This window comes from Dendropsophus ebraccatus, chromosome 4 (assembly GCF_027789765.1).
Source record: "Dendropsophus ebraccatus isolate aDenEbr1 chromosome 4, aDenEbr1.pat, whole genome shotgun sequence".
NCBI classification, from domain to species: domain Eukaryota; kingdom Metazoa; phylum Chordata; class Amphibia; order Anura; family Hylidae; genus Dendropsophus; species Dendropsophus ebraccatus.
In genome coordinates, this window is record NC_091457.1 from 116,249,439 (window position 1) to 116,263,104 (window position 13,666).

The 13,666-nt window shown below is 43.0% G+C and overlaps 1 protein-coding gene across 4 annotated transcripts in view; it reads left to right on the plus strand.

Annotated features, from left to right (window-relative positions):
* CAMK1 (calcium/calmodulin dependent protein kinase I) overlaps positions 1 to 13,666 on the plus strand; it is a 116,024-nt gene that overhangs the window by 35,541 nt on the left and 66,817 nt on the right. For all 4 annotated transcript variants that reach the window (XM_069966835.1, XM_069966833.1, XM_069966832.1 and 1 more), the window contains exon 2: positions 686 to 822. In XM_069966835.1, the coding sequence (XP_069822936.1) occupies positions 737 to 822 (86 nt within the window). In that variant the 5' untranslated portion in view covers positions 686 to 736. The remainder of the gene's footprint in view (positions 1 to 685; positions 823 to 13,666) is intronic.

Genomic DNA, 13,666 nt, shown 5'->3' on the forward strand with positions numbered 1-13,666 from the left:
TCTTCTAGAACTTGTGACATCTATTTCAGCTGCTATAAATAATTATATTGAATGAACTGAAACATCATTTTCCAGAAAGCTTTTAGCCTAAATGGCCAATTAGACTCAATGGACTATAAGGTCTACAACAAAGCCGTGAAAGATTGCCAAGAACAAGATGCCAACAATACCAACATATACTGTGGCGTACAGCATTCATTTGACCTAGTGGGCTGTTATATAAGCTAATTTAAAGCAAATGTACCAGCAGGTACATCACTTTAAGATTTTTACATCAATAGACCAGTTTGGAGATGCTAATGCAGCGGTCCTTTTTTTTTTTTTTTTTCTTTTTTTTTTGAACAGCGGTCCGCTTCCCACGCACAGTACCGGTCTGTTCCCGGTCACCTGTCCGGCCTGAAGCACTGGAGGTGCGCTCATCCGCCCCAGTGTGACGTTCTGCCGCGTCACAGAGGGGAGGGTTTTCATCACACTGCAGGAAAACTTTTCCAGGTTTCCCTACAGATTACAGCTGCTTGTTGAGGGTCTCCGCAATGGAAGGGACACCATTTAATCGCTCAAAATGGAGAACCCTTTAAAAGTGTAGACTAGTATGATGGGCCATGTCATGTGTTTGCCTTTTTATTGTATAAGCAGATTCCGAGAATGTTGTTTGTTTCAGTCTTTTTTTGTTATTCCTCTTTAGACTTGGCGGAAATTTCTATCAACACTAAGTGGTTAAGGAATACCTTTCAGGATGCCCTTGGGAGAGGATGGGCCAAGTTGGAAGAAGAGAGCAGAAGACATAAGAGATATTTATGAATTCCGGGATGTATTGGGAACGTGAGTATCTCTGGGGATAAGGGGTATTGTATACATCTGGTATCCATATCTATATTGTAAAGAAGAAATCCATCTTTGACTGACTCCCAGATGCTGGCTATATGAGTAGCTCTCCCTGCTTTTTGCATCTGATCCTTTTTGAAAGGTATATGTTGTACTTCCTGTGTAAAACACAATATATTCCAATATTTTAGCTATACAGCAGCATATGTTGTCCATTGGCTACATTGTTGAAGAAATGCATGTGCATCCCATGGTATGTTTGGGTTTTTTTTTTTTTTTTTTTTTTGGGGGGGGGGGGGGGGGGCATTGTATAGGAATCCATACAGCCTATTATGTTTCACAGCAAGTGTTACTTTTTTCAACAAACCTTTTGGCAAAATCTTCATGCCATGATTGCCATAGATTGTGCCATGGATTTCACATTATAAATTAAAAGAATAAAATCTACATTGACCATCTGCAATTATCCTGCAAGATGACTGAAAATCCTCACCACACTTGTGTTTCCATGCTGATATTTTCCACAATGTGTGGATGAGGTTTTGAGTGCCCAATCATATGTACTGTAAACTGCTGTGGATTTGTGCTGGAGAATCTGTACCGCATACTGACAGCAGTTCTGCCATGTGTGTAAGTTGCCCAAAAGTGGATTTCTCAGGTGAGGTTTGTCCCTTAAGGCAGATGATCCACCCTGCTTACACAGCCACAAACCGGGCATAGGCAGTCCATGCAGTATAGAAGGTGAAAGCAGTGATGTGGCCTTGTTATTATATGAGTTTATTACTAGGTAAATATAATCCCTGCTACCTTTAGCCTCTCTATATATTTGTACAGGAGGCAGTATAAACCATATCCATCTGTCAGACCAGTCCTATAAAACCATATTGCGACATTTGTTCACACAATGTTTTTTTTTTTTTTTCCCCCTCAAAATGACGTCCATCATTTCGAGTACCAAATGTCAGTCATTTTGCGTTTTGGGCGCCCGTCATTACACTGACAGCTGTTGGTGCATTATTCTAGTTCAAGCTCTTTAGGGTGTGTTTTTTTTTTTTTTTTGAAGGTCCATTGAAGTAGTAGTAAAGACGGTAATAAAAAAAAAAAAAAGTGTGTGAACAACTAAAAATAACATCAGTGATTAATTGTCATGAACATTAATTTGATGTCCACGCAAAAAAACATCTGTTAGTCAATACACTATTTGTATTGAGCCGCCTGTCATTCCATTGACTTCAGTTAATAATCGGTAATAACAAACATTATTTAAAAAAAAAAAAAAACCTTTTCTCTCATTTATTTTATTTTCTACACAGCATGAACTTTCCCCGGCAGTAGCACTTTGTCTGCTATGATCTTTTTAAGTCTTCCCTTTTTGTCGCTGTAAATTCCTACCCCATTACCTGCAGCTCCAGTTCCAGCGCCTTCCAGTCCTCTGTTCTCCTAAACACCAGACAGGCTTTAACTGAGTAAAAATAACAAACAATATTCCTGTGTCATCCATATCGACATCATTGCTGTGACTGCGGCCATGTGTTGTCTATGAACCAGAAATCCTTATTATTACTGACCCTCTTTATTTAAATGGCGAGATGGAAACTGGAATAGGTTGACCTCTCCTGAACTTTTGTCCTTTTGTAATAATTTTTCTTCTCCATTCACATCGAAAGCTCATTTTAGAAATCTTCTGGTTTCCTAACAACAGAAAGCAGTGCATTGTGGGAGCTTGGATGTCTGTTACAACTTTGGAGATCGCACATGTCTGACAGCAGGGTGGAGCTATGCTGCTGTCTGTTTCCAAGGGCAACCTACAGAATTTTTTAGGAGGCAGCTATGGCTTTTAATGGAGAAAATGTTGAGCAAAACATTTTTTTGTAGCTCTAAAGAACAATGTCACATGTCTGCTATCTAGTCCACATGCTTGATAATATATATTTTTTTGTGAATCATCAGATAAGTATTGAAGTCTGATGTTGAGAAGATGAGCAGTAGCTGCCTGTGGCTGCTTATCATTCACATATCGGTAGCAATGTGACTAAAGCAACTGGCAATAATTCACATCTGTTCGTCGGCATGATCATAGACATAATACAAATCAGAGGCAACAGGCAAAATGGATGTTTGGTTCTGCCAAAGTCGAATAATGTTGTGGAACATATATGTAGATTCTGTAGAGTCAGAGGGAGAGGAGAGGCTGGCCGTGCACATGGGACTCTGGACAGCCACAACGTGACTGATTTGAAGTCTTTTGGGATTGTTTGTACAAATAATAGTGCCAGAAACATGTTGGGTCAAACTGGCAGACCACTATCATTTACAAATAAGAAGGAAAGCATAGTAACCACAGCCTGCCCACAGCCTTCTTGTCCAAAACTGTATATACATCATCAGAAATACCAAAATGCACCACTTAAATGCTGTTAAAAGATGAAACAGCAAAGCTTTATAATGTTGGCCTACATAGTATGGTGCCACCTGGTGATCAGGGTGTATAGCAATGTGCACGTCCATGTGGTCTTACAGATGGTGGACATTTTACAGTAATCTGGTGTATGGTGTTTTATGACGTTTTTGATCCAGATTTAAGGGCCAGTTCACACTGAACAAGATCGTCGGAATCCTGCTGTGCTCAGTGTGCTGCTGTAAGTGAATGTAGAGGGCGCGCGCTCCTCCGCTGCCGCCGCTCTCAGCTACAGGAACGAACATGTTAGTTCTTTGAGCGGAGAGGAGAGGGATTCCGACGATCTTGCTCAGTGTGAAGTGGCCCTAAGTATGTGTCCTCTGCTTGTTTTTTTTTTCAGTTCTTTTTAACGGGAACAAATCATCAAAAATTCTTTATAAACCTACCAAATGTTGCTTAAACCGCTAATGATACACTGAAGGCCCGCTGTGACCCGCAAACTTACTTTTATCAACTCCTGCTCTGTTTGAAAATGTGGGCGAACTAGTCACTTGCGCAATCCCTGAGGCCAAGCTAGTCTCCGTCCTGGGGTTGGTGAGGTGCTGTAATTAAATAAAACATTAAAAACCCAAATGGGCACCAATACATCTAGGAAAACTGGGCAATAACCAGTATGATTGCTACAGGGAGCTGCATAAATCAAATAACAGAACGCCCAGAGGTATGATTATAGCGCCTCGCCAGCCCCAGGATTGTGAATAGTTGGGCCTCAGGGACCGCCCAAATGACTAGTTCTCCTGCATTTAAAGTGACTCTATACCCATAATCTGACCCCCCCAAACCACTTGTACCTTCGGATAGCTGCTTTTAATCCAAGATCTGTCCTGGGGTCTGTTCAGCAGGTGATGCAGTTATTGTCCTAAAAAACAACTTTTAAACTTGCAGCCCTGTGTCAAATTAGCGTGGCCTAGAGTGTCTATGCCCCAGGCTTGGACCGCCACTCCGTCCCTCCTACCAACCCTCTTCATCATTAGGAATGCCCCAAGAACAATTTCTCCTATTCATCACCTCATGACCTGTGTGAACACTGCACAGGGATTGTTAAAGGGGTACTCCAGCGGGGGGGCATTTTTTTCCTGGGCCCGGGGAGGAGGTGGCTGATTAAACGACGTCCACTCACATCCCCGGTTCCAGCGGCGGGTCCTGCATCGCAGCGCTCCGGTTCCCGGCTGCTTCCTGGTGTCTGACGCAGGCCCGAGACGATATGTCAGGTCAGTGACAGAGGCGGGATCTGAGCGCACTTGAAATGGATCCCGCCTCCGTCACTGACTGGCTGAGAGGACCTGAAACGTCACGTCTCGGGCCCGCGTCAGACACCAGGAAGCGGCTGGGAACCGGGGACCGGAACGCCACAATGCTGGACCCGCCGCTGGAACTGGGGAGGTGAGTGGACGTCGTTTGCCTCAGCCACCTCCTCCCAGGTCCCCCCAAAAAAAGCCCCCCTGCTGGAGTACCCCTTCAAGGCTCCTTTGCCGTGTTCAGATAATGAAAGGGAAAAATCTGGCCCGGGGGCATTCCTAGTGGTGAGGCGGGCAGGGAGGCTTGTCATCCTAGGGCGGACACACACTGTAGGCCACACGAATTTGACACAGGGCTAAAAGTTTATAAGTAGTTTTTTAGGACAATAGCTGCATCACATGCCGATCAGACCCCAGGACAGACCTTGGATTAAAAGCAGCTATCCGAAGTTACAAGGCTGTTTGAGCGGGTCAGATTGTGAGTACAGAGTCGCTTTAAGTACAGTGCAGGAGTTGATAAAAGTAAGTTTGCAGGTCACAGCAGGTAGAGACCCAGGGAACAGATATATGTATGTATGTATGTATGATATGTGTGTATATGTGTATGATTAGCGGTTTAGCAACATTTGGTAGGTATATAACTATTTTATGATGATTGGTTCCCTTTAAATACCTTCTGGCTTTGGCTCTAGAAGTTGAACATAAAATTGCCCCAAAAATGCTGTGTGGGACCTGTCCACTATAGTGATGTTTGGCTCCTAAGCTTTTCTCCCGTCTTTCTAAATGGAAGGAAATTGTCTGATCATTTAATAAACACTATTATTATTATTATTATTATTATTATTATTATTATTATTATTATTTAAAAATGTTTATTTTGCAGTTCTCCATATAGAATCATAAATCAGACCTTTAAAAATCAGGATCAAAGAGTCTTACCAGCTCTCATCGCACTTCATCCGCTTAATGCTGTAAAAACATGCAAACTCCTGTTATCTGAGACGTGAATGACTGTAATCTCTGGCCGCACACTTCCTGTCTGATCTGTCTCTCTGATGGGAACGGCTGTTTATATGTAAACTGTGCTCTGTCCTCTGCAGCTCGGCCTGCAGGAAGCCTAGTTTATCTATTATAGTCTTTATTTATGCTGTTCCCACACATAATGGGTAAAACTAAAAACGTATTTCCTCCCTGATTGCATAAAAAGTCCACCTGAAAATGGTAAAAAGGGCTTGGTTTGTCAAGGAAATTGCTGGAAACGGTAAAGGTAGGTTTGCCACATGGCTTTCCCAGACAATGCGGTAATACACCTGTCAGATTTAAAGGGGTAAAAATATTTATTATATAATAGTCAGTTGAAATGTCATTGTTGAGATAACCTGCATAAACATGGATTTTTGTAACTTTGTTGCCTTTTCTACATATGGTGTATCTGTAGCATGATGGAAAGTTTAGCACAGACCCAGGGGAGTAACTACCACCATAGCAGCTGTTACGGGGCCCACTACATCAGGGGGCCCAGTGGCAAACTCCTGCAATACACTGGGCTCCCTGAGCCATCATCACTTGCAGCACCCAGTAGCCGAGCGAGCCTCCTGGGTGCTGCAAATGTCCCTTTCAGGGTAGAAACACAAACACCGGATTTGCAGGGGATTTCACGCAGCAAATTCGCATCAAAAACCGCTGTGGATCCCTTGCCTTTCATTTTTAATGAGAATACATACTCATTGACATCCCACTGCGAGTATTTAAGTGACAGCCCCCTTAACCCCTGCCGGCCAGTACATACATTACCAGGTCCACACTCCAGCTTGCTTCGGGAACTCCAGTCGTGTGAGTGTCCTGCTTAGCCAATCAGTGGCTGCGGCGGGGCAGTGCACTGATTGGCTGAGCAGGACGTCCAGCTGAGAACCCCTGAAGCAAGCCGGAGCGGGGAGGAGGTAATGTATGCTCTGGCCAGTGGGGGTTAAGGGGGTTGTCACTTACATACTTATGTATTCTCATAAAAACTAACAAGCAAGGGGTCAGCAGCGAATTTTGCTGTGAAATATGCTTCTATTCCGTTACGTGTGAATCTGGCCTAACTGTAAGCACTCATTAAAGGTTATGGCTACACTTGATGGGTTTGTGGTCAGTTGGGGGAGCGTCAATTAAAAGTTTGCTATGGGGCCCAGCCATTTCTAGTTATACCCCTACACAGAATAAGTGGTGCTTGAGATGTGTTCTGTTTGAATTGGTGGCAGCAGCAGTAATAGTAATAGTAGTACAATGTCACAATATAATCTCCCTGGACTTCATCTCTACTTGTCCGAGGAGGAGAGTACAACTGCATATGCGCTGCTATCCCTCTGACAAGTAGAGAAAATCTTTCTATACATTTCTGTGGACTTTTCTTTGCGTTTTTTTTTTTTTTGTGGGATTATTAATAGGGAGGCCAGGGACCGTTATAAAAGCTAGTTTGGTAGCCATATTGATGTCACCCAGATTGGCACAGATGACTCCCAGTGGAAGATGAGTTCAGGGTGTGTTTCGAGTAAATACTTTTACCTGTAAGATGATATGCAGGCAGGAGAGCTGCAGGGGATGTAGTGGAGCCTATTCTGCAGATCGGAGCCAAGACTATAGATTTACAGTCTGGCTGGTTCTTACCTGATGCCGGTGTTAGGGTTGCAGCTAAGAATATAAGGTGGGGTAAATGGGTAGGGGGTTCCTAAAAATTTTTAATTTCGTCAGTCCTGTCACTGCAAACATTGATCATTCACATATTTCTCCGCTCATAATATGCTACATTATACAGTATGTCTTGCTAGACAACCCTAACACTAATCTGTTACAATGTATCAGTTCACGTAAAGTGTGTTACCGTAGTCTGCCGTTCAGCCTCCTTGGTAGCAAATCCCCAGCTCTGAGATGTTTACACAATTGCTCCCACTCACTGGCAGCAAGCAGAGAGATGGTGAGAAATTGAAGCACAATATAGATATATCAGAAAAATGAATAGTTTCTCGTTTTACAGTAGTGCTTTGTTATATTCCATGTGGCTGGCCAGCGCTTAGAATAGGTAATCAATATGTATTTAGGTGAGACCCCTTGTGACCAGCAGAACAAGGAAGGCATGTTATTTGGTCTGTACATTACTTAAAGAGGGTTTAGATTAGAAAAAGGGTCATGGGAGGAGGTTGGCATTGCTATACCGATGTGATTGAAGTTGACCTGCAATACCAGCCACAGCCTATGGACTGAAGTGGAGCTGTTTCTGGGGGAAAACAGCAGACTTTATTTTATAATCCTTGACAACTCCCTTTAATAAAGCAAGCTCCAGATCTTTAGAACTAACTCGCAGTATCATACCTGCCACTTTTATTATCACTTCTTACCGATGCTGGCAGTGCTGTAGTCCCCACCTTTTGGCTTGGGTTACCGTTAGACATACATAGACATGTGAACTGGCATCCAGTTGATAACTGCCATGTATACACTGGTGTCATTGTGTGGCGGCACAGTCACACGCTCGTGCACATTATCACACCAATGTCAGTAGGGAACCATAACACCAGCAGCATGGGAATGGCATGGATATAATCTCTGCTTTCCATATCTCCAGCACTTCTGTATGTGTTTGCTCGTTGCTGGCGGAAAGTTCTTACATAGAATCTGTGGCTTTTGCAGCTTGTTTCTTTAAATTCCCCTGAGCATCTGTCACAACTTGACCTCTTGCTCTATTACTTCTATTCCAGAAATCATCTTCCTTCCTGTATTTTAACCCCAGCGCTATGTTGTTGTTTGGCCTCAGATAAGAAGCTAGTATATAGGCAAACATTACAGCATCACCCCAATCTATATATTCTGCTTTACTGAGAATTATAAATCATATTTAAATAATGAATTTATATTTAAAGGGCAGTTCCATACAATGTGTTTTGGTTTCATTCTGCCCAGTTTGTCCCTTTTTGTTTCAGATAATGTAACGTAGCAGTGGAAACCCCCAGCACCACCTTCACATTTCTCCTACAGCAGCCACTACAGGACATATGTGGTATTACATTGCAAGTGCAGTGAGTGGCACAGGATGAGCAGGACAAACCTAGATAGCACTGGATTGAAAAAAAAACTGTTGTATGAGATATTAAGTGTCTGGTATTGCAGCTCTTGCCCATTAATAGACACAACCCATAGACAAGGTTGGAGCTGGAAATTATTTTTCTAATTTTATACCAGCCTCTTTTAAGGGAACCAATCAGCACATTTGTAGGGCGATTGACAGGGAAGGAGGCCTGTAAGCAGGCTCCAACGTTCCTCTTTGCCTGTCAATCACCTTGTAGAGTGTGCGGACAGGACAGAGCCGTGACTAGTCACAGCCCAGATGACTAGTTCACGGCTCTTTCCCTGCCTTGCATGCGGGATTAAAAGCATTTTACCCGACATGAAGCCTACAAAGCCCGGAACCACCGACACCATAGGAAATCTGGCTGAGAGGTCTGTGCAGCAGTTCTGGGAGCTCAGTCACAAATGAGCTGATTGGTTCTCTTTAAATTGTACAACATGTTACTTCCTTTTATTTTACCCCTCTTTATGTTGTATGTAGATTAGGAAGAAGGGGAAGAAAGAGTGAGGTATCATTCGTAACTGCAGGATCAGACTATGAGGTTTGCAGCTGTGGTAACACATTGATTTTTCTCGGGAGCTGTATACACAAAAATGGCAGGATTTTAATTAAGATCTGCAAATTTTTATAGTTGCAAAGTTGTACATACAATTTAAAGGGCCCTGAGCAGTGCTGCCGAGTTGTCACTTGGGTCAGCTTTACTAAATGGAAATAGTCATCTCTCTGGCAATGGACTTGGTATGGTTTTACTGGAGTCTGATATAAAGTACAGTTCTTACACTGATATTTTTCCGAGCTGGACACGTTGTGCCGTGTGTCATTACCACAGGGGTAGCTATTGAACTTTTTCTGGAACACAGAACAGATTGCAGTGAACTTTATGGAATAGGTTAATGGATGAGGCACGCAGCACTGGCTTTGTTGCGTAAGAAAACTGTATTCTGTCCAGGAGCAGCCCACCACTCGGCAATAGTTCTGGAAATAATGTAATAATATCACAGTCCGCAATCCAGTGTGACTCAGCTTTGATGGCTGAGGCTTTGCTGGACATTAACTCTCGCTTTGCTAAATCTTTATACAAAAAAGGCAAGAAGTGTCGAAATAAAATAGCAAAAGCTATTGACTGCCTACCTCCCTTTCCTTACATCCCTTCCGAGACCAAAACCATCATGAAAAAGGTTTCAGTGTTCTGGAAAGAACCTGGATCCACTTTAAGTGCTCCAAGATCTTAACACGTGTACATTCGCAACTGCAAATAGCTTTGCCAATAATCTCAAATGTTTTTGTGTTTACAGCTCCTAAGGGGACCTGTAGGTCTCCATGGTTGCAGCCCCCCCCCCCCCCAAAAAAAGGGGTGGTGTAGTCGGATTTTACAGTCATTTGTAACCTCTCCCTATTTATCAAGAAAAAAGGAAAGGAATGTAGTAACACTGCAAATTTACTTAAGATGTGACAATGTGCACATACCTAAGTAAAAGCTGTAGGTGCATTATACAACCTCTAAATGGCCCACTTGCCCTGTTATTGTTCAGACACTGTCCTTATTTCTAGCCCCTCTTAGTGTTGCGGATGTCCCTATTGCTTTATTGTACAGTATTTTATAGCGTATACATAAGCTCCTACTATATAGCAGTATCTTGACTATAGGTTAGAAGTTCAGGACATGCTTGTTTCCATGATATGAAAACCAGAGATACAGTAAATGTGTGAACAGCAGAAGTCCCTCCAGAGCCCAGCCCTGGACCTTTGTTGATGGAGTCTAGTAGGCCCTGGGGATTTAGACCAAAGCTACTTTTATCTGCATTTTTGCTTTTATCTTCAATTTTCCGATGTCCAGTCTCTATTCTATTTAAAGCAATGACATTGTCCTCGGTATGGTAATGTTTTGTACTATCAGCATGTGCCATAGACCCATAGTTACCCTCCCGGACCATGGAGGGGAAAAAATATATTTTTCCAACAACAAGTGTTGTATCGGTCATATTTTACAGCCAGCCTTAATAGTCAGAGCCAACAATGATGTATTTTATGGTCACTGTCCTTACCCTTTAGTGATAAAACTGCCCCCCACTTCCCTATTCATCAGAGTAGACCACCCACTTAGTAAGCTCAGTAGACCCTTCCTTCCCCACCTTCTTGATAGTTACAGAGGATCTCAACTTCCCAAGTAGTCACTGCAGGGTCTCCACACTTTCTCAATAGTTACAGCAGGGTCTCATTTCCCCAGTAGTCATCTCAGGGTCTCCCTCCTTCCCTGGTAGTCACAGCAGGGCACCCTACTTCCTTAATAATCATACCAGGAAAAATAAACATTCTTGAATCCTCCCATGTAATTGCTTCCTACACACCCCCATGATTTGCATCCTGCTGGCGTAAAGCCATACAGTATCACTGTATCAGTTTGTGACTGTGCAGAATCTGTACAGAATTCGAAAAACATGGCTGCTTTTTTCCAGAAACAGCACCACACCTGTCCGTGGGAAGCGTCTGATAATGTAGATTCGCTTTAAAGATGTTCATGGGGCAGAGCTGATACATCACACTCTGTTTTCGAAAGAAAGCAGCCATGTTTTTCTAACCCTTTAAGGATCAGACCTCTTATGATGTTGGAAAGATGTTTCTCCGATTGACGTGGCATGTAAATTTTTTTCCGGAGTAATAGCCGAGGCTTGTAAATGAGGGTGGGGTTCCGTTAATTATTTTCTTATCCTGTTCTGGAGAAGTGTCTGTTTGCATGTAGTGATAGGGGTTACCAGCAGGTATTTGCATGTGTGACTCTCCTGCCTTCAGGTGAGAAAACTACCAGCTGGGAGAGAGATTAGGTGACAGGAAACTGCTTTACCTTTTCATATCACTTTCTTTACAGTGGAAACGTGATAAAGAGAAATGAGAATCCAATAATGGGATCTCCGACGGAGAAAAAAAATCTAATGTTTTCTCTTAAAGGACATGTCCACCTTTTGAACACTAGTCTACATGCTTCATAACGTAACATTATAATTACATTACTTGTTAACTGTTACCTCTTGTACTATACCCCAGATCTACATTCACAATGCTGTTCTGGCTTTAGAGCTGAAATCGTACAGCAATTCCCTGCTTGCTCTGGTGACTTACACTATGGGAAGCCTCATCCTTGGGCCTCATTCACATGATCCGTGGCGCGATCCGCGCCGCAATGACAGGAGGAGGATTGCAGCTTGCATCCCCCAAACTGCCGCCCGGCAGCAGAGATGACTGGAGCACAGAAGATACCTACTCGCCCTACTCCCCCTACTCCCCCTGTGCCGGCTGGCTTACATGTTCACCGGCACAGGGGGAGTAGACGAGTAGTAGTCTTCTGTACTCCTGTCATCTCTGCTGCCAGGTGGCTGGCGCGCGGGGGTGGATCCGTGCCGCGATCCGCAATAGGACATGTCCTATTTTTTCATGGTGGGGGTTGCGGCATGGATGGTGTGAATGGCTGCATTCACTCAAACAGGACCCGAAATTGCCTGTGGTTGCGGATCCGCAACCATGGAAAATTTTACGGGATGTGCGAATGCAGCCTTTTACAGTTCATCCCGATCTTCCTGGTACAAAGCTACTGTACTGTGCACAGAGGAAGAGGGGCAGACATAAAGCAGGTACTGTAATGGCTACACTTACCAGGACATCCCTTTACTCCTTGACTTTACTTGTGCTTTACACTGAGCGATTATCAGGCAAAAATTTGTGATGACTGAAACCTAGCGTTTTTCTGCCTGTGTAAATAGTTACCCAACGAAAAACGAACGATAAATCGTTATTTGTAGCCCTAAAATCTAAACAATCATTCAAAGCAAAAAAGATCAGGATATCGATCTCCCAACTATTGGAATAACGAGATTTTTACACTATATATCTCGTCCCAACCTCCTAAAAGGCTGAATTGTTGCTAAACAATCACGGAGTGAATTAGCTGTATGTTTAAAAGGACCCTTGGTATTGAGGAGGAGTACATTTTGTATGAGTAGTGGAGTTGCCCTTTAAGGTGGAGACATTTCCCCTGTTCCCTCTTAAAGCTGTGGCCAGTGCTGTTTATCATGAGATGTCTCTTAGGGACAAACAGACGATCTCTGCAGCTGCCTCCGCACAACCTGGGCCCCCACTTCCAGATGTAGGTGCTTGACACTGTCATATGTCTTGTCGAAATGTGTCTCCAGAATGTTGTGTTTTGGCTCCTAGTTGCTGTTTATTGTGACTATAGAAGAAGATACAGTAAACATTTTACATTCTTAAGTAAATGTTTATCTGCTTTCTTATGTAAAATTGCATTCCAGTCTCACCAGTCCGATACTGGGGGTGATTCACGGCCTGCTACCAGGTTTCCGCAGATCTAGCTTGTGTTTATCGATTTGAAATTTAAAACATTACAACAATCAGGAGATATAGCTGGGAGAAGTGTTCTGCTGTGTTCTTCACTCCATGGCTCACTGCTCTATCCAACTTATTGCAGAGAGGGGTTCTATAGATAGTCTATGGAGCCAGGGAGTAACACACACAGCCGCACAATTCTTCCTGCCTATCTAATGATCCATGAGGGGTTCTGAATTCCCAGACCCTGACCGATCAAAACTTTTTAACTTTTTTTTTTTAGGTGGCAGGAACTTTTAAAAGTTTTATATCCACCTGTGCAACCATTTTTTGTTTCAGCACATTTAGGCAACTTTGGAAACTTGATAGAAAGTTTCCATATACAGTAGTTTTGTATATCCAAATCCTATCCAGACTTACCCTTTTACCTGGGAACAGCGTAGCCCTACTGTTATAATACTATCTTTTATTGGCCCCCTTCTTTTATACCATGTATGTTACTAAAAAGTAAATGTTGACCCTGACCGATCAAACATTTTTGACCTGTCTGTCATATGTCAAAAGTCCCCCCCCTAATGATGGGTACTTTTTAAAGGAGAAGTCCAGTGAAAATTTTTATTAAAGTATTGTATTGCCCCCCAAAAGTTATACAAATCCCCAATATACACTTATGACAGGAAATGCTTGTAAAGTGTTTTTTCCCTG